General features: G+C 36.1%; 4 protein-coding genes across 4 annotated transcripts; 2 read left to right on the top strand and 2 right to left on the bottom strand.

The window, feature by feature from the left end:
* Window positions 1-1,337: 1,337 nt before the first annotated feature.
* LOC131798424 (uncharacterized) lies at window positions 1,338-2,675 on the bottom strand. Its single transcript, XM_066161265.1, has 2 exons — window positions 2,660-2,675; window positions 1,338-2,529 (listed from the first exon to the last, which is right to left on the bottom strand). The coding sequence occupies exons 1-2, from the start codon at window positions 2,673-2,675 to the stop codon at window positions 1,823-1,825; spliced, it is 723 nt and encodes a 240-aa protein (XP_066017362.1). The 3' UTR covers window positions 1,338-1,822.
* A 721-nt stretch (window positions 2,676-3,396) lies between these two features.
* LOC136277998 (importin-9-like) lies at window positions 3,397-11,334 on the top strand. The gene is made up of 6 exons (XM_066161055.1): window positions 3,397-3,544; window positions 4,671-4,732; window positions 5,152-5,238; window positions 10,091-10,162; window positions 10,568-10,697; window positions 11,202-11,334. The coding sequence occupies exons 1-6, from the start codon at window positions 3,535-3,537 to the stop codon at window positions 11,258-11,260; spliced, it is 420 nt and encodes a 139-aa protein (XP_066017152.1). The 5' UTR covers window positions 3,397-3,534; the 3' UTR covers window positions 11,261-11,334.
* A 2,468-nt stretch (window positions 11,335-13,802) lies between these two features.
* On the bottom strand, window positions 13,803-18,624 carry LOC136277997 (double C2-like domain-containing protein beta). Its single transcript, XM_066161054.1, has 5 exons — window positions 18,577-18,624; window positions 18,150-18,357; window positions 17,713-17,878; window positions 15,466-15,642; window positions 13,803-13,929 (listed from the first exon to the last, which is right to left on the bottom strand). The coding sequence occupies exons 2-5, from the start codon at window positions 18,329-18,331 to the stop codon at window positions 13,879-13,881; spliced, it is 576 nt and encodes a 191-aa protein (XP_066017151.1). The 5' UTR covers window positions 18,332-18,357; window positions 18,577-18,624; the 3' UTR covers window positions 13,803-13,878.
* A 247-nt stretch (window positions 18,625-18,871) lies between these two features.
* On the top strand, window positions 18,872-23,382 carry LOC136277996 (NACHT, LRR and PYD domains-containing protein 12-like). The gene has a single exon (XM_066161043.1). It carries the CDS (start codon window positions 19,014-19,016, stop codon window positions 22,440-22,442), a length of 3,429 nt encoding a protein of 1,142 aa, XP_066017140.1. The 5' UTR covers window positions 18,872-19,013; the 3' UTR covers window positions 22,443-23,382.
* The last annotated feature ends 271 nt before the right edge of the window (window positions 23,383-23,653 follow it).

Here is a 23,653-nt window from a genome sequence, read left to right as displayed (position 1 = left end):
ACTGAGTGACAAGGCAGGGCGTCATTAAGAAACAACTCTGGGTATTAGAACAGAGATGTGGAAAAACACTCCCTATATGAGTCCACTCAACAACAGATGATGGATAGATTACAGGCTAAGGGGTCAACTTTAACCCAACAAGCCATTGATCATGATGATTAGTTAAATTCTGTCTTCCTGTTGTTCAGTCAATTTTGACAATTAAGTGTAAATTGGTGGTCCACATTCCAGTTTTCACTCTCACTGCCAGAAGCACACAATGATATCCACTCTGCTGTAGAAGTATTAGGTCAGCACCTCGATCACATTACATCCACCTGGTTATTCAAAATTACACTCTCTGGCCGATCATGCCTGTAGGGTCGTCAGGGTCATCATGCCAAGTCAAAGTTTCAGCGAGATACCATTCGGTAAACTTAAATTTTTCAGCTTATCTTCTCCACCACCAGAGGCTTTTCCGAGATTAAATTTGTGACTAAGTTGCATCTGAACTCTTGTGAACTGATATGGCCAATCCAAAAGTTGTCCATCACTTTTCAGTTGACATTAAGACCTGCTAGTCAGCAGTCAAAACTCTCTTGAAAATCTTCCTGCTAAAATAATCACATATGCAATTGTCTTCTTTGGTGCGAATTTCCAAGATGGCTGCCGCAATGGACGACAGGAATCGATCATTAAAACAGGCCCTCCTGATAGCCTGACAGCTATCCTGTCAGTAGCTAGGACAGATGGCAGAAGAACAGCTCAAGGTTTTCGAGGTCACAGAAGGTAGGATTTGTAAGTTGCTTTAAATTCACTGGGAACACTGTGCTCTCAAAAAGATAATCAAAGGGCTCTGAGAGCCAGCTCATTCATGTAATGGATAATTTTTATTGTATCTGTTATTGCTGGTCATGGGAATTATTTGGGGTGACCTCCAATTCAGAGGCTAATTTCTTGGCCTATGTCCCCTCCTGTGAAGCCCCATTTTTTTACATGCATCTCCCCTAAACCCCAGGAGGATCCCCATGCGTCATAAAAAATGGACAGTGTCTTGATATAATTGCCACATTCACATAAATAATTGAAGTTAACACAAAATAAGTTTATTTCAAAATGAGATAAAAACATGAACAGCAAAATTATGGTAATTGAAACTGAGCAGTGTTATAATCTCAGATACAGGAGTATGATGCATTTTTTTAAACAGTGCTTCTCATGCTGACTATTTACAAGCAAGTAGTTAATTAATCTACATTAAAAATTACGCAATCAAAGCAAAGTAACAATAACACTGTTAGGAATGGAATGAGGGCAGTAGATATTTTTATTAAAATTTAGAATAAAATCAAGTTCTGAAGGATACTAAGAAAGAAAGTAAAATATTTGATTATTTGTTTTCTGTGATTAAGAGTTGTCATCATGCTTAGTTTTATATATATGGTAGTGAAAAAGTTACCACCTTTCCAACAATGAAATCTTAACATTAAACAATAGCTTTAATAATTAAAAAAACAACAGTAACAATAACAATTGGAAAACTACCTGGGCAGGTTCTGTGGTAATTAAGCATTATGAAGTTCAATGCATTTTTTTCCATTAAAAATATTATATAAAAAAAAAAAAACAAACAACAGTAACAGTAACAATAACAATAGGAAAACTACCTGTGCAGGTTCTCTGGTAATTGAGCATTATCAAGTTCAATGCATTTCTTTCCTTTAAGAATATTAAACAATGTAAACAGCACATAAATTGCAAACGCTTTCGTTAACTTCTCCTTTTTGTGCAAAGAATGTAGCAAATGAACTTTTAACCATAAGTTCTCTTGTTTGTGTGAATGTCAGTCAGCACCACCAAGTTCAATTGATTTTACAATTTTTTCATCCATAATAACTTGAAAACATAAGTTGCTGACATTTAGAACGGTTTCTTCCATTATATTTGCAGATAAGTGGTCAATGTTTTTGTCTATGTTGTAACCGGGGGCACCAGCGATTGTTTGAAGTAACTCACTTAGAACAGCATGTGTACAAAAGAATCTTCCCATATTTTCTCCACTTTCGTCTTTTATCACGATGTTTGCCGTAGTACTAGATACCAGTTCACATTTCTTGATCTTCAAGTTACAGTTGGGGCATTTTATAATATTTAATTCAGGAGCATCCGGAATTTTGTACTTGCAATTTATGCAAATGTATGTCTTCTTAATCTCTACCGCCATTATAGTACCGGTGATTTTCTTCTTTGCCTTTTCATTTGGTTTTATGTTTTCAGTTTCACTGGTAATCCCACCTGGAATGTCGATGTTTTCGCACTTTTTAATCGTTGTTTTTTTGGAAGAGCCGAGATATTTTTTTTCGTACCAATTCAACTTAAGTTCTTTGAAGTGATAACAGCTGTGCTGTTCAACTTCGGCGATTTGACTTTCCCACAGAGTTACAGTTATCGCTCCAGTAGTGTCAGCGACAACAATGTCACATTTGGTGAGGTTTTTTTTCGCGTGTTTCCTTATCTCCTTTGCACAATAATAAAGCAATGGTTTACGCACTTACCACGACTTTCCAATGCAAATCAACGCAAAATTATAACCTTAGCAACTATCCAATATGGCTACCTCGATGGTCCGTCTCGTCCACGTGATAGCGAATGCGTGTGCCAAAAAAACTGTTTAGGGTACCCCTAGTTGCGAACATTTCGGCTTCTCATAAGACGTTGCAAAATTGCGACTTATTGTTAATTTATTTATTATTAGACCATACAAACATTTATTGTGATTTATTTTATTCTTTGCACTTGCTGATTGGAGCGAGTTCGAAGTTTATTCGGACTTTAATTAAGACGAACGGGGGAGGGGTGGTGAGGAACATCACAAATCACTTCCGGTCCGATTCACTTCCGTCTACAAAACAGGTCTACAAAAAATGTCTACAAAAAGTGACTACAAAAAGTGACTACAAAAAGTGTCCACATCTTGGCCCCTCACGATACTCATTGATTGTGCAAGCACATGAATGAGCTAAAAATAAAGAACGTGCTGCTAGATGTACATTTCACGAAATGTTCACTTGATTGCTAGCCAGATACTCTGTGCTCAGCTGGTTTAGTGACTAGGATTAGGAAATGATCAGCTACGTATTCTGATCAAACTTCCGCTCTCATATGTATTTCTCTTCATGCAAGTCAGAGATGAAAAATATTACAAGAAAGCTGGGCAAAATTTCCGCACAGCCCCATACATCATTATACATCCATATATGGGGCTTTATTATTCAGTGTATCACCAGTAAGATGTACATGCATAATTAAGTATGGGGCTGTGCGGAAATTTTTCCTCATGTTGTAGTCATTGCATGGTACGCAATATGTATGCAAATGAGTTGCATTTTTTGTTCAAAAATAGAAATTCTGAGTGGCTTCAAATGTCGTCCATGTCCTTCCATCCTCTTCCAGTGGCACCTTCGGGGGTATGGTAGCTTTCTTTTCAGGGACCTTGGATTACTGTTTTCAATATTATTGCTCTCTGTAGTTGGGCAGAATCATCAATGCTTTACAATGTTCAATGGTAAACCTCAAAAGTTATCCTTTACTTATCCCTACGTGTGGTACTTTTGATACTGCTGGTGCTAGCACTATGCCTAATGCTTCTCACATATTCTCCAAGTTAGTTCAGGTTGTAGAGCATTAAACTGCTGTGTGGGAGGGCTAGGGTTCAGGCCCAGATGGGACCGATGCTCTGGGTCTTAAAATAACTGAGAAGAATGTGTTGCGTTTGCTATGACATCTGCAAATGTATAGATGTTCTATTATTCTTGCTTTAAGGATGATAAATTGTAGGCTCCTTATCTCCTTATCCTGAATCTTCTTGGTACTGGTTAGCTGGGGATGTTAGAGAACCCAAGCACTTCCTGCAAAGATGAAGGAAGATAGCTCCAGGTGTTGTGATCTGGCCTTGTTTCCAAAAATTCTGGGCACTTGCTAAACTTCCTTTGCAAAAATATAAACTGTTCAATGCAGTTTGGCCAAAGTGGCAGGCAAAGTGTTGTAAAGCCTGTTAGAGAAAATTAACATGGAGAATATGCCCTGTAATTTGAGTATTGTCATCATATGAATTCATTGCAATCATTGCCCAGCACAGCAACAAGTTATTTTTGGCAAAAACTCAGATCTTTACACGAGGATTTCTCACACTAATGGCTTAAGTTTAGAAACTTTTTCACCTTACCTGTGAAACATTTTCCCTTAAGAAAAACCTGGATTTATGTATCATCAAAGATTCATATAACATTGTTGAAAAAATCAGCCAAAATTTTGAGGTTTCAGTAATACCCCCTGTTTAGGAAAAGCTTCCTAATCTAGTGGTGAAATTTGGACTTCTCCATGGTTAATTAGTTGTTCTTTTTTAGTTTTTATGACCAGACTCAACAGATCTACAGATAGTGTAATGATCAACATGTTCCTGTGAAAACTACCATATAATCTTTTCCTCGCCTCTTCCCATATCAGATGTTCTTCAAAACCTCTCCCCACTGATCAAGAAATTTCAGTCTTTCTTATCTGTTCTCTTACATTATTTTACATGTGCAGCATCCCCACCCTGCTGACCTTAAAATTTTTTTACAACTCATCATAGTTTGCCAGATGAGAAACACTTGTTAATCAAAGTTTTAACTTTTCTTCATAATTTTTAGAATTTGGTGTCCTTTTAGCAGAACTCACAGTTGACAGAGAGGGAGCTCTGGCTATCAGACAAGTCAGGAAAGCATTTTTCAAAATAATAATAAGTAACAGCAGAGAGATGTTTCAATTTAATTAAAGTAGTTTGTGGGTTACAGTTAAGTCAGCTTAAAAACCAGAAGGCTCATCTTATAGATGTAACGATAGAGAACTCTTTTCACTCCCCACTTCTTGAGTAAGGAGAAATATTTTATACTCTCTTAAAGCATGCTACCATAAGCCAATTAGAATCCTTGGTAGAATGGTTGAAATAATCTGATTGGTAAGTTTACTAAAAGATGAATTTTCACTAATTTGATGTTATTACTATTTCTTGTAACTGTTTCTATAAAACTCACATGAATATTAAGTCTGATTGAAGAATAGTCTTTTGTTTATTTAGTGTAACATAGAGTAAAAAATTTGATATTTTCTTTGAACATAAATCGTTTTCAGCTTGCCTCAGTCATTCTAAAGCAGTATGTTGGAGCCCACTGGAATAGCAGTGCTGAGAAATTTAGACCTCCTGAGACTACAGATGCTGTAAGTACATTTTGAGCATATTTCAAGTCTTAAAGTGGTAAATGTAAATCATCTCTGTGGAGCAATTTAATAAGTTTTCTTTTTCAAATTCCATATACAGGTATACCGCTATTTTCATTTTTTTTAACCCTTTAAATCCCCTAAAGGGAGAGGTTTCTCCTATAAGATAGAGTTTTTCTTAAAAATATCAATTAGGGCATTATAAGTTGATTTAATACCAAATTCTCAGAACTTATGTCATATGAATTGTATGGCAGATAGTAAAGAGAATTAGTATTAAGATCTTGATGGTGAAAAGGTTAAAGGGGGTAATGTATTGGAGAGGTTGATTCTTGGAGGGAAGGCTTGTGAAAGATTGGGCGTTTTAAAGCGATTTCTCAGAAATAAGTGTTTGGGTAGAATGGCAACAGTGTTTACCATGAAAACTTGAGGTTTTAATAGCCAAATTCCTCACTACACAACAAGTACAGGAAAGCTGTACAATTGCATAAGTAAGCAATATAAACAAATCGACACAATGCACATTCCAGCACAGAATGTGTAGCATGTTACGGCTTATACTATTTTGCGAAACGAAACGAAACGAAATCAGGTGAGATAGAACAAAACTAAAGGAATAATGCAGATATATTTTCCAACAAGGTAAAGAAAACTTTCACAAGGATTTTGGAGTAATCGTTCATTAACAAGAAGGATTTTTATTCATTTCGCAAAATAGTAATTTTAGGAGCGTTACTATTTTGCGAAATGGAATTTTTTCACCTTGCGGTGACAACGTGACCTCTTCCATGTCACAAAAATACATTTAAACATTACAAATTAGTATATCACCGAACATTTTGGCCTCCTCTTATTTCTTAAACCGTATTAAAATGTATTTCGCAAAATAGTAATTTTAGGAGAGTTACTATTTTGCGAAATGGACAATTTTTACCCAGCGGTGACTAACGTAACCTCTTTTATGTCATAAAAATACATTTAAACATTAGAAATTAGTATATCAACGAAGATTTTGGCCTCCTCTTATTTCTTAAACCGTATTAAAATGTATTTCGCAAAATAGTAATTTTAGGAGAGTTACTATTTTGCGAAATGGACTATTTTCACCCTGCGGTGACAACGGGCTTATACTATTTCGAAATCGGGTCAGATGAAATAAAACAAAAGAAATAATGCAGATGTATTTTCTAATAAGGTAAAGATAACTTTCACAAAGATTTTGGAGTAATCGTTCATTAACAAGAAGGATTTTACTATTTTGCGAAATGGACCATTTTCACCCCTGCGGTGACAACGTGACCTCTTTCATGTCACGAGAATACATCTAAACATTACAAATTAGTATATCAACGAACATTTTGGCCTCCTCTTATTTCTTAAACCGTATTAAAATGTATTTCGCAAAATAGTAATTTTAGGAGAGTTACTATTTTGCAAAATGGACTATTTTCACCCCTGCGGTGACAACGTGACCTTTTTTCATGTCACAAAAATACATTTAAACATTACAAATTAGTATATCATCGAACATTTTGGCCTCCTGTTATTTCTTAAACCGTATTAAAATATATTTCGCAAAATAGTAATTTTAGGAGAGTTACTATTTTGCGAAATGGACTATTTTCACCCCTGCGGTGACAACGTGACCTCTTTCATGTCACAAAAATACATTTAAACATAACAAATTAGTATATCACCGAACATTTTGGCCTCCTCTTATTTCTTAAACCGTATTAAAATATATTTCGCAAAATAGTAATTTTAGGAGAGTTACTATTTTGCGAAATGGACTATTTTCACCCTGCGGTGACAACGTGACCTCTTTCACGTCATGAAAATACATTTAAACATTACAAATTAGTATATCACCGAACATTTTGGCCTCCTCTCATTTCTTAAACCGTATTAAAATATATTTCGCAAAATAGCAATTCTAGGAGAGTTACTATTTTGCGAAATGGACTATTTTCACCCCTGCGGTGACAACGTGACCTCTTTCATGTCACAAAAATACATTTAAACATTACAAATTAGTATATCACCGAACATCTTGGCCTCCTCTTATTTCTTAAACCGTTTCAAAATTTATTTCGCAAAATAGTAATTTTAGGAGAGTTACTATTTTGCGAAATGGACTATTTTTACCCCTCAATAACTTTCTTTTCGGGTCACAAAAATACGCTTAAACATTTCAGTATAGTATATTCTCGAAGGGTTCGGTCACCTCCTCTTTCTCTATCCAGATATAATTAATTTCTCAAAGTAGTAATGTCAGAAAAATTACTGTTTTGCGTAATAGCTAGGCTATTTTCACTCAGCGGTAACGATGTTGTTATTCTCGTGTCATACAATAGGTTTTCGGTAAGTTTCAATTTAAAGCACTATCAAATCTCAAAAGGTCTAAGCTATCTTCACCTATATGAAAGTCTTCTAAGTTTATTTCGCGAGGCAGTAATTTTGGAAGAATTACTGTTTTGCAAAATGGACCATAAATGATTTAAATGAAGTAAAGAAGTACATACCACAGCTAATTAAAACACTTACGTACAAGGAAAGGTGAGACCTGTAAACCCAATCTGTCAGGAGTCAGTTTTCTCAGGCGGCTTTGGATGACACGAGAATAACAACATCGTTACCGCTGAGTGAAAATAGCCTAGCTATTCCGCAAAACAGTAATTTTTCTGACATTACTACTTTGAGAAATTAATTATATCTGGATAGAGAAAGAGGAGGTGACCGAACCCTTCGAGAATATACTATAATGAAATGTTTAAGCGTATTTTTGTGACCCGAAAAGAAAGTTATTGAGGGGGAAAAAATAGTCCATTTCGCAAAATAGTAACTCTCCTAAAATTACTATTTTGCGAAATAAATTTTGAAACGGTTTAAGAAATAAGAGGAGGCCAAAATGTTCGGTGATATACTAATTTGTAATGTTTAAATGTATTTTTGTGACATGAAAGAGGTCACGTTGTCACCGCAGGGGTGAAAATAGTCCATTTCGCAAAATAGCAACTCTCCTAAAATTACTATTTTGCGAAATATATTTTAATACGGTTTAAGAAATGAGAGGAGGCCAAAATGTTCGGTGATATACTAATTTGTAATGTGTAAATGTATTTTCGTGACGTGAAAGAGGTCACGTTGTCACCGCAGGGTGAAAATAGTCCATTTCGCAAAATAGTAACTCTCCTAAAATTATTATTTTGCGAAATATATTTTAATACGGTTTAAGAAATAAGAGGAGACCAAAATCTTCGTTGATATACTAATTTGTACTGTTTAAATGTACTTTTGCGACATGAAAGAGGTCACGTTGTCACCGCAGGGTGAAAATAGTCCATTTCGCAAAATAGTAACTCTCCTAAAATTACTAATTTGCGAAATATATTTTAATACGGTTTAAGAAATAAGAGGAGGCCAAAATCTTCGTTGATATACTAATTTGTAATGTTTAAATGTATTTTCGCGACACGAAAGAGGTCACGTTGTCACCGCAGGGTGAAAATAGTCCATTTCGCAAAATAGTAACTCTCCTAAAATTACTATTTTGCGAAATGAATAAAAATCCTTCTTGTTAATGAACGATTACTCCAAAATCCTTGTGAAAGTTATCTTTACCTTATTAGAAAATATATCTGCATTATTCCTTTTGTTTTATTTCATCTGACCCGATTTCGTTTCGTTTCGTTTCGTTTCGTTTCGTTTCGCAAAATAGTATAAGCCGCATGTTACTTATCAAGTTCTCTGCATGGAGTATCCAGTATTTTAATTATGGTATACAACAGGCAGTTCTATACTAAGGAAATAGTATAATAGTCCTCTCCACATGTTCAGTGTAGAGGAGGCAACCATGAGGTGTATAGCTGTTAGTTTCGAAACGCGTAACTTGTGTACTTTTCTGTTATGTTTTTCTGGTCTAATATTCTTTGTTGGTTAATGATTATTACTTAATAAGTTTTTATTTCAATCAGTTTTATTTAAGTACATGTACCAGATATTATATTGTATATTTCATTGCTATAAGTTGCTGTCGATGCCACCAATTTTGTCTGCTATTCACGTACAATCCGCTATCGGTGATTTATCTACAATCATTAGGAGCTAGACCAAAGTAAGTTTTTCTTTATTTCTCATTTAGGATATTTCCTTTTCTTTTGATACGTATATTGATTAATTTCTTGCTTTCAGTTTACTCTATAATCGTTTCATAGTTAATTAAGCTAGTGTTACATTTCTGAGGGATATTTTCTTAGTTTAGTTTCTGCTGCTTTTTCTTTTAGTTTGAACCACACAAATTCAGTTGCAATGTTACCATCAATCATAACTACGCTATCTTCAATCTTTAGTTTGCCCTCTTCATCTGTGATTTCACACTAATCTCCTTATTTTCATTTGTAATTTTGATAATGTACTTCATTTGATTAAAATGCGATTTAAATTGTGCATTCAGATTGTCTTCTCTGCTACACTAGTAACCTTTGAAGGTTACAACAGCAGGGTAATTTAGTATTATCAACAGATAACATAAATTGGCCACTGTAAAGAATTTAGAAGCTGATGTTTCAAGTGTTAGGCCTTTGTCAGAGTGATTCAGAAGGGTGAATGCTCAAAAAAAACATCAGCCTTTAAACTCTTTACTGTGGCTAATTTAAGTTATCAACTCAGCTGATAATGCTGAATTAGCCTGTTGTACTCTCCCACCGATGCAGCACCAGTTTTTTTAGAAACTTACTCCCTTTATTCCTAAGGTGTACAGACATAGTCAATGTTATTTTAGCGACATTATTACCTCTCATACATTGCTAATTATCAAAGGTTACAGATGTCTTCTCTTTTCATTGTATTTCAGGCCAAGGAAGAGATTCGTTGTCTTTTACTAAGAGATCTACAGGCATCAATCAGTAAAGTCAGGTCAAGTGTGGTAAGTTGTTTTCATGTTCAAAGGGTAATCTATTTTGAGAGGTTATTCTTGGTATGTCTCATGATCAACTAAGTGTGAAAGGTACATCCTCATGGCCTTGAGGAAAACTCAAGTTCTAGAAGCAGTTACTTGTGTGTGACTGTTTTTACTGGATTATGCCATGAGTTACCAGTTACGTTATAAGTTACATTGAGTGAGTAAGTTCAAGAGAGAAAATGACATTGAGGCTTACAAATGTAAATTTGCAAAGACCTAACTCTCAATGTACTTTTGAAAGTTTAAAAGATCTCTTGCTCCATAAGAAAAAAGTGATAGTAGATTCACAGTCTTCTAATTATATTTGTACATCTGTAAGTCTTCCTCAACACTTGTAGATTTATACATATTTCCACTATATATTTTCAGGCATATCCAATCTCAGCCATAGCATACTGGGATTGGCCAGAAGCTTGGCCGCATTTGTTTGGGAATCTGATGCAAGCATTGACAAGTGGGGATGGCAATTTGGTTCATGGGACCATGAGAGTTTTAACAGGTATGAAAAACTGTACTTCACTTTTAAAAGCTTATTAGGGGTGGAGGAACAGCTACTGGAAAATGGAAGCTTTTAAAATGGTGTAATCCTTCCGACTTGTTCAAATGATGGTTAACACTTTTACTCACAGGATTTTAACATCCATTTTCCCCAATGTTTGCTATACATTGTTTTCTATACATTGTTTTCTTATAACTTTAGTTCAAGAATTTGGCTTTTTTATCCCACATTTTTTTTTTTCACTTCTCATCACCTTTCTGTTGGATATTGTATGGATATTATAAGGAGAAATTCATCTTTGGTCACAGCTGGGAGTGAAAAGGTCAACTGCCCCTTATGTCCAAGGAAATGTGCACTGTGAAGAAGGAGACTGTAATATGAGAGTTGGGAAAGTTTAAATTGTAGATTTAGAAGTTTTGCATGCAAGCAGTAGTATTGCAATTTTGTTTGTTATTCATTTTTAATTAGAAATTGGACAATATTTTTAACAAGTTCTCATTACAGGGTATTGTCAAGGATGTCCTCTTTCCGCTTCTTCCACAATTCACCCAAGCATTTGTTGAAGTTCTGGCAACGTCTGATAGTTCCACACTTGAATGTGGCCTGAAGATGGAAGTGCTAAAGGTTGGTTTTTGATTGGTCTGATTTTATATAGCAAACCTTTTTCTGTGTTTATTGTATGGATTGCTTCCTTATTCCTTGTTTCATGGTATGCTGGCTTCCTTTTGTAATTACCCAATCCGCACTACCTTTGGCTGGGAATGAGAGCAAGAATGTAGGCCTGCAATGCATGTATGAATTGAAATTTATTGTTAATATCATATCATTATCTTATGCTATATATGCATACTTGGTACAACGGATAAACCTTCTCCTTACAAGCCAAGAAGTTAATATGTTTTTTTTTTCAAAATTTACATTCCTCATCAAAAGCATATGAATTTCTCATTCCATCCAGAAAGTCATCATTTTTTGTGCAATCATTGGCATTCAAGAAATCAATTATAGAAGCATGGCTTTTTTTATTTACTTTTCCTGCTCAGAAAATGACATGCTTCAATCCCAAAGATGAAAATTCCAGGAAGTATATTAAAGATTCCAAATTCCCTTTTCCTTTCTTTTTGTAAATCACCAATAAACTCAACATATCAGCTCTGGTTCATTCATTGTACTTGTACATAACTGAGCACTCTTATTCAGTTTTAATTCAAGCTACTTTCCATCTTGTATTCATTAAAAAACAAAATGTCATTCACTTTATCCCCATTAAGGCATTAATGACATTGGTTAAGAACTACACAAAGCAAATGGCACCACATTAATTGAACAACAAAAATTTTGCTGAAAAAATCAGTTTGTGCAACATTACCTCTTCTTGCCATCACTACTTTTTCTTTTCTTGTATCTCAGGAGAAGTGTTGGGATTTGAGAATCTTGTTTTCAGTGTTTTTGAGTTTCTCTGTGGACTTACAGAAACACCAAAAAGCAAGAAAACTGTCAAGAAGTTTTTAGATGAACTCATTTATTTCCTGGTGTTGTACATGCAAATCACAGAAGAGCAGGTGGGTTTTGTTTTTCGTTTTTGTATCCAGCCTATTATCTCTAGTCTATTTTGCACTTACATACCCAACAACAGGTGGCTTCTAGATAGTTGTCAGATTGATCAAACAATAACCTTTTTTTGCTGTTATTTGCCTCCTTCAAGGCAAGTGTGGACATCCAATCCAAATCAATTTGCTGAAGATGAGGATGATGACACCTTTTCATTTTCTGTTCGCATTGCAGTTCAAGATGTTCTCTTGGTAAGTGAATGGAACAGCTTCAACATTCAATTCACACCTTCAGTCTTAGTGCGCACACCGTTTTCTTATGGGGCTGACTTATTATGTTACAATTAGCTGATTGTGCGTAATTTACCAGTGCATTACACAAGATTGCGTTTGATTTCAATACACCCATTGGTGTGTTTCAAGCATGTAGATTGGATGTGAAACACACACACAAGATGTGCTTGTAACAATTTTATAAACGTGTCCAGGTTATTATATCGTGAAGTGGTTTCAAGGAATTGTAACAAACCTTTGCATAGTCTTCAACTGATATTTTGTAGGCGTTGCTGTTGACTTAGTAAAATGAAAGTGCAGTCACATTGACAAAAGCACTCAACAAACATTTACAGGAATCAAATGAAAGAAAAAGCCAAGGAGATGTTAATTGGTAAGTGTGGTGAAGTCAAACTGAGTCAAGCGTGTGTGGTCTTCTTGCCTCAAATGATGGTTGTGGCTGAAAGACAGTGATGGCCTATTATAATGCCCAAGTTTTAGCATGGCTTGAGTGCACACAGGCAGAGGCTCCATACCTAAGAAAACATGGTAACCATAAGGCTGGAGAATATGACTGTTGTTATGCAATGTGTCTGATCATCCTTACTGATTTCCAATTGACTGACTTGCTAAAAGACAGTCATTACTTAGTATAAATGCCTTAGTCTTTGCATAGCTTGAGAGCGTACAAGCAGAGGCTCTTCACCTAAGAAAATATGATTACCAAAAATATGCTGGAGAATTTGTTGTCATGAGATGCGTCTGACTGTTCTAAGGAACTGACTTACTATTAACTGACTAGCTAAAGAACAGTTATGGCATACTACAATGCCCTAGTCTTAAGTGTAGCTTGAGTGGTTCTTTTTCTTTTTTGATTCTTGAAATTCTCCAGTCTTTCATGAGTTTTGAGAGGCCACCAAAAATTTCCTGCTGCAGAAAATGACAGGCTAAGATAGATGTTTGGGGTCCTTCAATAAGTAAAGCTGAAGCAAAAATATGAAATTTACCTTGTAATGGAAAGATGAAGTTGATTTGGAAGAAAAATTTTAATTGAAGTGTTTTCTTCCTGTTACCTCATAGTATTGCCTTTCATCAATGGTCAAGCGTCATGGGTGGCAAGTCATCTTACTCCTTATTGTGGTGCTACAAGCAGTTTATCTTTGAGCTCTTAGCTTGTTAACATTTCTCATGTTCAGCTTCATCAAAGCATTCATCACAGGTCTTCAGTCAGCACAGTTGCATGCAGTTAGAATATTAGCTGTAAGAGCTATTGAGGAGTAGGTGAACCAATTTTTTTTCTTTTTTACTTATTATTCTTTTATTGAAGTCAAGAAATTGTTGGCTAGTGTCAACAAACACTACTTCAGTGAAAAAAAGATACCAGCCATATCCCCCTGAAAACCTGGATTCTGAAAGGCATAAACCAAGATGCAAAATTCTAAACTGGGATTAACTTTTGTCACCCTAAAGGGCCAAAATGCAAGTAAGTTTTTTGAACTTTGCACCAACTTAGTTTTTAAAAGAAGAGCCAATAAGATACTAACCACTGAGATGTTTCTTTTAACCCTTAATTCTCAAGATCTGATAGTTAATTCTCCCCTCTGGCTGCTACAGATTTCCTTGTAAATTAGTTATGAGAACTTGGTGTCAGATCAAGATAACCACTTCTACCTGATAAGTTTGAGTATTCTCATTACCTATTTGCTGGATATGATATTATAGGGAGAACTCAGATGTTTATCACCTCCAAAGGGTTAAGCTTTGACATCATGTGTCGCCAATTAGTCTTGTAGTCCTGAATTTTAGTGAATTTTTGCAGATTCTGTGCCCACCTTAAGATGTCAAATAATACACAGATCCTAACAACTTACCTTGTCAAGATCATGGAATTGTTACTGACCTTGGCGACTCAAACAACAGATGATGGGCTAGCTCTCATTCTTGAGTCTCTTAGAATAGTCATGTTGATAAGATGATAGCTAAGGATTGTTTTGTTGGAGCAATTTTTCAGTTGAGTTTTGAAAGTAATTGGGATTTGCATTGTCCATGCTTCACTGCCATTTGTGATTGATCTCTAAAATTTGTGGCACCCTCTCAATCAGTCAGATGTTAATCTAATATAAGACACGACCTAGTCAATTGCCTTTTTGCAGCCTATGTTTTGCCATATTCCCACCCCCCTCCCCCCACCCAGGAGTTTTTCAGCTAAAAGTAGGGTAGCATTTTGGAATCCTTATTAATGGCTCCTTTTGCTTTCTCATTCTATTTTGATAGGCTGGTAATAATTGTCAATGCTAAGCACCTGTCACTAGTAATGAACGAGTAGTTGATTTGTATTAATAAATACCTTTAGAGAGTTATCTGACAATAGTTACTCTGTTGTATGTGAATTTTTACCTCTGCAGATCACATAAAAATATTATTTAAAAATGTTGAGTGAATTAATTGAATAAGTATGACATTGAAACAGATCAAAGCCTAAAAATCTTTTCAGAGAAGGAGTAGTGCCCATTGGAGAAGGAAGCTTGAAGAAGAGGAGGCTCAGGAGCATGTTCAAAAGTATATACAGTATAACAAATTAAACATATCAATTTGACCCTTTAACTCTCAGAAGTGATTAACATGCAAATTCTCTCTATAATATCCGTACATTGTCCAGCAAACAGGTAATGAGAGTACTCAAACTTATCAGGTTAAAGTTATTATTCCAATCTAATGCCAAATTCTCATTACTAATTTACAAGGAAATGTGTAGTAGCTACCTGTAGAGGGGAGAATCAACAGTCAGATCTTGCAAGTTAAAGGGTTAAGCGATTTAGTGGCTCAGTTCTAACTGAGGACACTGTAAACAGAGAGTTGAGGAGTAGATACAACACAAATCATTAAAAAAAATTCCCAATGGCTGGGACATTATCCAGTTAGCTTTTTGAAGATCATACACACACCTTGGTTTCATATTGAAAACTAGTTCCAGAAATTGCACACTTGACGAGGGCATCAGACGCGTTCCTCAATGTGTTTCCAGCCTTGATGTTGAATGCTTTGTGGATGGTTACTATCAGAGTTTCAGGTTCTTCATATTCAAGACTGATTTCTAATTCTCCTTTGATGCTGAAATCAGTCTGCAAATAAAGGTTGATGAAAATGAGCCTATAAACCTAATCGTAAAAATTACAATTCCTTGATTGTGATTGCTTTCAAAAACTCCTTTTATCCACTAATTCACTTGCCAAGTTGTTATTGGATAGCTTGTTATTGGACAGCTCAATAAGCCGATCACATCCACAGTGTAGTTTAAATCAAAATTTTCCTTTCTTTCTTAACTTGGCTATTTGTCTTTTCTCAGAAATTGTAAGTAATTTTTTATGATGAATAGGTAATAAAGCTTCACGTTGTCCACTTAGGTCTGTAACTTCACTCTCCACTCAGTCCTATTACCACTGCTTATTCTGTTATCATCATTTTTTTGTTTCATCAACAAGTGTATTCTAAATATAGACCTTAAGATTCAAAAATGAGATATTTTCAAAGTCTTAAACTTTCCAACCACAAAACAGTGGGTAAGAACAAATCTCTCTTATTTTCAAATTAGTGGGAAAAGTACAAGGACCCTCAACATTATCCCTTAGAGTGAGTTTTTACAAAAATGGTAGCCTAACAAGATACCAACAAGTCGGCAGTCTCATAGTTTTACAGCAGAGAAAGAGTTTGAGTGTGTCTGCTGACAAAAGCTTTGCAAATTAAGTTGCTCAAAATATGCACAATAGAGCTTCATGAGGGATATATTCCATTTGTATTTAACATAAAACTTGAATTCAGATCTAGTGCTTGTAGCCAAACTGGTCCTAGAATTTAAAAATCTCTAATAAAACTTCAGTGCTTACATGTATATTGTTGCATTATCAAGATGCTAGGGAAGGGATACAGAAAAGATAGGGTTGAATTGGATGTCAACACTAAGAGAGATCCTCCACAAAAATATCACTTACATGCACAAACAAACTTTAAAATGCATGTTAACACATTTATCCACTTCAAAATAACACATAGAGAAAATTCCTTCCCAAAACTGTTCTCAATGTCTAGTTTTCTAACAATTGATAGAAAACTTATTGCAAAATAGTGATCTTTCTTTTCCTCAACCAAGAAACTTGGGCGAGGTTTAAAAACAGTCGATATTGATTTCCTTCTTTAAAAAAATGGATCAATTGCCTTTCCCTTTAAAAAGGGTTAATAGCAAGTTAAACCCCAATCCTCCTTACAGTAATTTGTTGCATTTCCCAGGCAGTTCATTTTACTGGTAAATGTTCATAATCCTGGGCCAGGTTGTTCAAAGCTGGGTTAAGATTAAACCCAGGGTTAGTGTGAAATCTGCTTTAAGATATGAAAGCTTTGAAGTAAAATTCAGTATAATTTTTTTTGTCTACAATTTGATGATTGCATGCTCTAAAGAGAATACAGAGGATTAACTAAAAGAGGCTTTTGAACCGAGGAATCAAGAAATCTGCATTAGAATTTAAACCTAGGTTAGCACTTAAAGACCTAGTCTTCCCCAGGAACACAACACCATTAATTCTACCAGAAAGGGCTCAAACCCAGACCTCTCTGTGAAATACAGAGAACAAACCACAGGGCCACTAAGTTTCTCATGCTTCTCTACAAGATCAAGACACATCAAGTTAATATTCGATCATTCAAAACTTTGACATTAATTAGACACGCATATCAAGCAATTATTGCATGGGGTTGAGGATGATACCAATGTTAAGGTCTGTGCTATTTGCCTTGGCCTCTGGCTTTGGCAGATAACACACACCTGAGGCTTGATAATTCATTATTTCATGCCCAAACTGACTTCAGTAATTGTTTTTTTATTCTCTTTTTAACAAAATCTGCAAAATAACACACTTGTCTCTGATTTTGCAAAAGTTTGAGAACACTTCAACCACTAAAGGCTTGGAAACTAAACAGACTTTAAACTCAACATGATATCCCAATATCTGCTACAGATATTGGGTTATCATGTTAACTTCACACGCCATAATTGTATATTGACGGTATGCTCTTGCCCAATCAGAGTTTTAATTGTAAGTTTTATTTATAATAAAAGTAATAACATACTGCAAGTTGAAGCATAAACCAATCGGTATGAGTTCCAGTGTTAAGACTGATTACAGATAAGTCCACTACACCTTCACATTAAAGTCGTCTTCACCAAAAAAATCATGGTCCCACACAGCCACTCTTAGCTTTGTGTCTGCTATGTGTGAATGATCCAATTGGAATGAAAATATTTCATTGAATACAGGGTTGAGTGTCTTGGACTTGTAGCCAGTCTTTTTCTGTCCTTCCCCATTTCTTATTAAAAAAATTATGCAGAAGATATTAGACCGAGGTATGACAGTCATGCAAGTAGAAGTAGAAATAGCTACATGTGTATCTATTCTGAATTTTGAATAAATTTGTTTGAAGAGTGTTTAACCTCTAGTGTGTATGAGAACTCTGTAAATTTTGATGAGGTGTAAGACCAGGCCTTTTTGACATAATGCAAAAATGAAAAGAAAGTACTGTATTTATCATCTGTAGACTACATCACTTGCCAAATATTGTAACAAAATAACAGACTTACACATCCGGGACAAGATCTAACACAGCGTATGGGTCTGATTTTCCATTCAGATCTCTAGGAACAAGGTCTCTACCTCGAATGACTTTAACCAGTAAAAGCTGTTGTTTGTGATTGTACTTGAGAGAGAGTTGTATATCTCCTTTGATATCTCCTGTGTCAGGTTGTGTCACAGTTGGGTCCATGCGCTTGTAGAGTTCTTTGATAATATCTGTTCCATCAAGCATAACAAAGAGTTCTTAATAAGTAAGTTTATTTACAATACATTTTCAAAACAACAGTTCAAAAATTTTAGGCCTGTTTCAAGAGTTTTCCTTTTAATGCATCCAAGTATATCATTTTAATCTCTCAGTGACAAGAAAAAAGCGAAACAGCATCCTTTTGATAAAGATGAGACAGCATGTGAAAGTGTGAGTGGTGTTGACCTTACAGAAGGGAAAGTTTTGTAGACTTTTGTTGAGGCGAAGGGTGTCCCAGTTTAGAAGCCCCTCCCCCCTCCCCCCCTCCTCATAAAAAAGATAATAGAGAACTTCACAGGCGAATCAAAGTTATCAGTTATCTAATATTCATTCTGTAAGGAGTAAATCTTAGAAAATTTTGCTCAAAAGTAAAGCTAAATTTAGTGGTCTCAAATACCGCAACAAATTTAAATATACATATTTAACTCTAACCGTAACGTAAACTCTGGTGTTTATAATATTCCCCCCCCCCCCCCAAAAAAAAAGCCTCTCCGATCGAGCTCTTTCCAATAATTCCGAGGGAGTCTGAGATGAGCGCATCTTGAACACTCCCAGACAGGTGAATTCTTCAGAGTAAAATTCGGAAAGAACTCCCGCAGTCGGTTTGAAGGAATAATGCACGCTTTTGATGGAGACTGTCAAGGAGTATTTTCTGGTAAAATACTTCAGCCACTTCGGGTACATTGGTGCAGTTTTTCCCCTTCCAGCTTTGCTCTCACTCTTATTACCCACTTTAACCTTAAGCAGCAACGAACGACTTAAATTTAGCTGCCAGTCTGCTACCCACCTCCATGATCATTGTTTGGTGAGATATAACGAACAGTACACTCCTCTTCCACTCCATGGATTTGTCTTACTTTGCTTCGTTCCCTTGGTGGTTGTGTGTATCATTTACTCCTGGTGCTTTGTGAAATCCCGTGTAGATGAGCTTGAAACCGCCTTGAAAGCAGATCCGGAAAATCCTCGCCGCCGGCCAAGGGTGGCATCTCGCCGAGTGTTTCGTTGTTACTTCATACATCTCCTTTTACGATTTTCATGGGGAATTTTGTGTGCTGCTATACAAAAGTCTCTGCTTTATCACGCTGGATTTCCAGCAGAATTCGCTTGTGTTACCCCGACCGTAACGCCAACTGTAAATTCGACAAATTCAAACGCAACCAAAGATTATTCCTCGGTCATGATCATCAACTGTAACAATTCCGTCTCATCAGACAAGATGTGGTATGCCACGGTAATTTTGGTGGTAAATGTTGTGCTGGCGCTGCTGGTTTTTGGAGAGATGGGCTATCTTTTGGTTCGAGCGTTATGCAGTAAAAATTTTACCTTCGACTCTGAATTCTGTCAAAAACACTTTTGGAACAAGAAAACCATTTCACTCACCCTGGCTAACGCGATTTACCGCTTGAAGGGGCAGATTCTGATGGAAACGGAAACCATAGAGCCTTTGATTGCTGAATCCGATGGCAAATTTAAGTTGGACGATAATTTTGTCGACCTTGTTATTTACACGGGAAGGGCAGAACACGAATTTGCTGACTTGTCTGTTAGACACGAAATATTCGATGTCTATTTGAAGCCACAACATGGATCAGTGGCTATCAACACAGTTAAAGAGTTATTTCTTCCCAACAAAGATACTCAAAATCCATCTAAAATTCTTGTGATTGGTCGCCCGGGGATTGGAAAGTCCCTGCTGTGTACGAAAATATCGCGTGACTGGGGCAAGGATGACTTGTTGTCTTACTTTCACCTATTTTATTTGATCCGATTTAGATGGTTTAACGATGAGACATTACAGAAGATATCTCTCAAAGAATTGTTATGTCGTTTACACCCAGAAGGCAGCAATGATGATGAGCTATTCCAGTACGTTTCAGACAACCCTGAAAAAGTAATCATTGTGTTTGATGGCCTAGATGAATTTAAGAACCATTCACGCTGTCTGAAAGATGATGAAGCATATGGTGGGAATAATGCAAAGGAACAAATGCCTCTCTCTGCTCTTTATGTTAAGCTAATGAAAGGAAAGCTGCTTCCAGGAGCCACAATTTTAACAACCAGTAGACCTAATGCAGTACAGAGCATTGCACACCTCACTCAATTGCGCTTTAACAGGAAGGTGGAGATAATGGGTTTTACAACTGAGAAGATCAGGAAGTATGTGGAGAAACATTTTGATGAAGAGAGAGTAGATGGAATATGGAGTCATCTGAGTAGCAATTTGGAGTTGCTGTCATTGTGCTACATCCCAGTGAACACGCGCATTATTTGCTCTCTGTTGGAGGAATGCCTCAAACTCCAAGAACAGAATCCAACTCAAATGGCTTTGCCATCAACTTTAACCAAAGTTTACAAAGGAGCTCTGAAATTGTTTATCTTCAAACATCATTCAGAATTTAAAGGTAAACCATTAACAGAGGACTTTCTTATGGGAAATGTTGACTTCCCAGATACTGTAGAAGTAACTTTGAATAAGGCAGGAGCATTGGCAATAAAAGGCTTAGAACAAGGACAACTGGTGTTTGATTCACATGAAGTACAGGGAATGGAGGATTGTGGTTTGTTTAACCGCATGCCAAACAGAAAAGTTTCAAGGTTCAAATTTAAGTCACAATACTGCTTTGTTCACTTGACATTTCAAGAATTTCTTGCTGCAAGGGAAATTGCTAAAATGAACCCTGGTGAGCTCAAGAGTTTTGTCAGAGGAAAAGTTTTAAACTCAAAATGGCATCTGGTGCTTCAGTTTGTAGCAGGTTTACTTGGTGATGAGAAAAATGAAGTATTTAGCTTTTTTGTAAACATGCTTTGTCGTTCCACAATAGAATCTGAACCTACAGGGATACTCAAGACGATGCGTTTTGTCATGATGAAATGCTTGCATGAGTACAATGATGAAGCCACAGTGAAGCACGCTGCTTCTGAAATACAGAGTAGTAACACATTTGACAACACAATTGATCTGTGTCTTAGTTATGTCACAGCTTTTGACTGTGCATCAATTCTTTACTTTATAAAACATCTCCATGGAAACACTGGGTTGCTTCTTCGTTCAAATAAGGTGACAGACCAAGGTGTACCATACCTGTGTGCTGCACTAAAAGATGAACATTGTAACCTCACAAAGTTAGACCTTTCAGCCAACGAGATATCAAAGCAAGGTGTATCACACCTGTGTGCTGCACTAAAAGATGAACATTGTAAACTCACAAAGTTGGACCTTTCATCAAACTCTGAAATATCAAACCAAGGTGTATCACACCTGTGTGTTGCACTAAAAGATGAACATTGTAAACTCTCAACGTTGGTCCTTAGAAACAACAATATATCAGACCAAGGTGTATCACACCTGTGTGCTGCACTAAAAGATGAAAATTGTAAACTCACAGAGTTATACCTTTCAAGGAACAAAATATCAAAGGAAGGTGTATCATGCCTGTGTGCTGCACTAAAAGATGAACATTGTAAACTCACAGCGTTGAACCTTGCAGCAAACGATATACCAGATCAATATTTATCACACCTGTGGGCTGAACTGAAACGTGAACAACCTAAACTCAAAAAATTAACTGTATTGAAACATATATCAGAGCAAAGTTTATCACACCTGTGTGCTGCACTAAAAGATGGACATTGTAAACTCACAAAGTTGGACCTTAGAGGCAACAATATATCAAACAAGGGTGTGTCACACATGTGTGCAGCACTAAAAGATGAACATTGTAAACTCACAGAGTTGAACCTTTCAAGGAACCAAATATCAGACCAAGGTGTATCACAACTGTGTGTTGCACTAAAAGATGAACATTGTAAACTCTCAACGTTGGTCCTTAGAAGCAACAATATATCAGACCAAGGTGTATCACACCTGTGTGCTGCACTAAAAGATGAACATTGTAAACTCACAAAGTTGGACCTTAGAAACAACAATATATCAGACCAAGGTGTATCACACCTGCTTGCTGCACTAAAAGATGAGCATTGTAAACTCACAAATTTGGAGTATTTAGGGGAAGATACACCAGATAATTGGTATTCAGACATGTTTGCAATACTATAAGATGGATGATGTAAAATCTGAGTTTAATCTTATTGTCAACAATAAATCAAAACTAGGTGTATCACTTGTGTGATGCACTGAAAGATGAACATAATAATCTACATGATTTGAAGCTTGTTCTCAAGACAATATGAGGCTAAGGTGTTTCACAGCACTGTGGTGCACTTGAAGCTGAACTTAGTCATTGTTATTCATGAAAACTATGAAATTGAACACATCATCATTCATCTTTTAATGCAAGTTTAAAACTGAATTATGGATGTTTCAAAAGGGAAGGAAAAAAGTATGAACTCCACAGCTCCTAGAGACGTGTATGATGTCAAAGAGAGTGACCTGTTTTCTCTGATGAAGTAAAAATTTCCCTCTGAATGGAGGCCTTTAAACAAATTGATTCTTTCATAAAATAATTGAGAGGTTATGTGCACTATCATTTGTTTATAGGTTTTTTTTTTTGACAAGAGTGTGTAAACACGATTGCGATGTTTTAGATTTGTTGCAGCATTTCGGCTCCTTGTTTGATAAGGTCAGAAGTATTTAATTACAAATGAAGACATTGAGAAGAAAAACATTTAGCATCATCATTGCTACCAAACAAAAAGGCAAAAGTAAATGATCAGTTGCAATTGGAAACCCAGTCTTTTTTTTATCCTTTTTTATTAGAACTGAGATCTTACTGAGTGACAAGTCAGGGCTTCATTAAGAAACAAATCTGGGCATTAGAACAGAGATGTGGAAAAACGCTCCTCGTATCAGTCCACGACAGATAATGGATAGGGAAACAGAGACGCTAAGGACGATCAACTGAAACCAATCAAGGCATAGGTCATGCCGATCAGTTAGATTCTGTCTTCTTGTTGTGCAGTCACTTTGACAATTAACTGTAGACTAGTGGTCCACATTCCAGTTTTCACTCTCATTGCCAGAACCACATAGTGATATCCACTCTGCCGTGATAGTATTAGGTCAGCATCTCGATCACACTACATCGGCCTGGGTTACTCAATATTACAGTCTCTAGCCACCAAATCAAAGTTTCGACGAGACACGATTCGGTAAATACCTTCTCCACCACCAAAGGCTTTTCCGAGAGTTAACTTTGTGTGTAAATCGCGTCAGAATTCTTGTGAATTGATATGGCCTCCTCTTTCAGTTGACATTAAGACCTGCTAGTCAGCGGTCAAAACTCTCTTAAAATTTTTCCCGCCAAAGTA

The sequence above is a fragment of the Pocillopora verrucosa genome, chromosome 14 (genome assembly GCF_036669915.1).
Source record: "Pocillopora verrucosa isolate sample1 chromosome 14, ASM3666991v2, whole genome shotgun sequence".
NCBI lineage: Eukaryota > Metazoa > Cnidaria > Anthozoa > Scleractinia > Pocilloporidae > Pocillopora > Pocillopora verrucosa.
Note: the sequence above shows the minus strand (reverse complement) of the source record. Positions and strands in the feature narration are given on the sequence as shown.

Bases quoted from the DNA above. Each gene is read 5' to 3' on its own strand.
- LOC136277997 (XM_066161054.1), bottom strand. From the start codon at position 18,331: ATGGACCCAACTGTGACACAACCTGACACAGGAGATATCAAAGGAGAT. The intron at 15,643-17,712 runs GTGTAGTGGACT...CTTTATTTGCAG, and splicing joins AAGACGACTTTAATGTGAAG to ACTGATTTCAGCATCAAAGG. The intron at 13,930-15,465 runs GTGTGTGTATGA...TATGCCTTTCAG, and splicing joins GTTTTCAATATGAAACCAAG to AATCCAGGTTTTCAGGGGGA.
- LOC136277996 (XM_066161043.1), top strand. From the start codon at position 19,014: ATGGAGACTGTCAAGGAGTATTTTCTGGTAAAATACTTCAGCCACTTC.
- LOC136277998 (XM_066161055.1), top strand. The intron at 5,239-10,090 runs GTAAGTACATTT...ATTGTATTTCAG, and splicing joins CTCCTGAGACTACAGATGCT to GCCAAGGAAGAGATTCGTTG. The intron at 10,698-11,201 runs GTATGAAAAACT...TTCTCATTACAG, and splicing joins GACCATGAGAGTTTTAACAG to GGTATTGTCAAGGATGTCCT.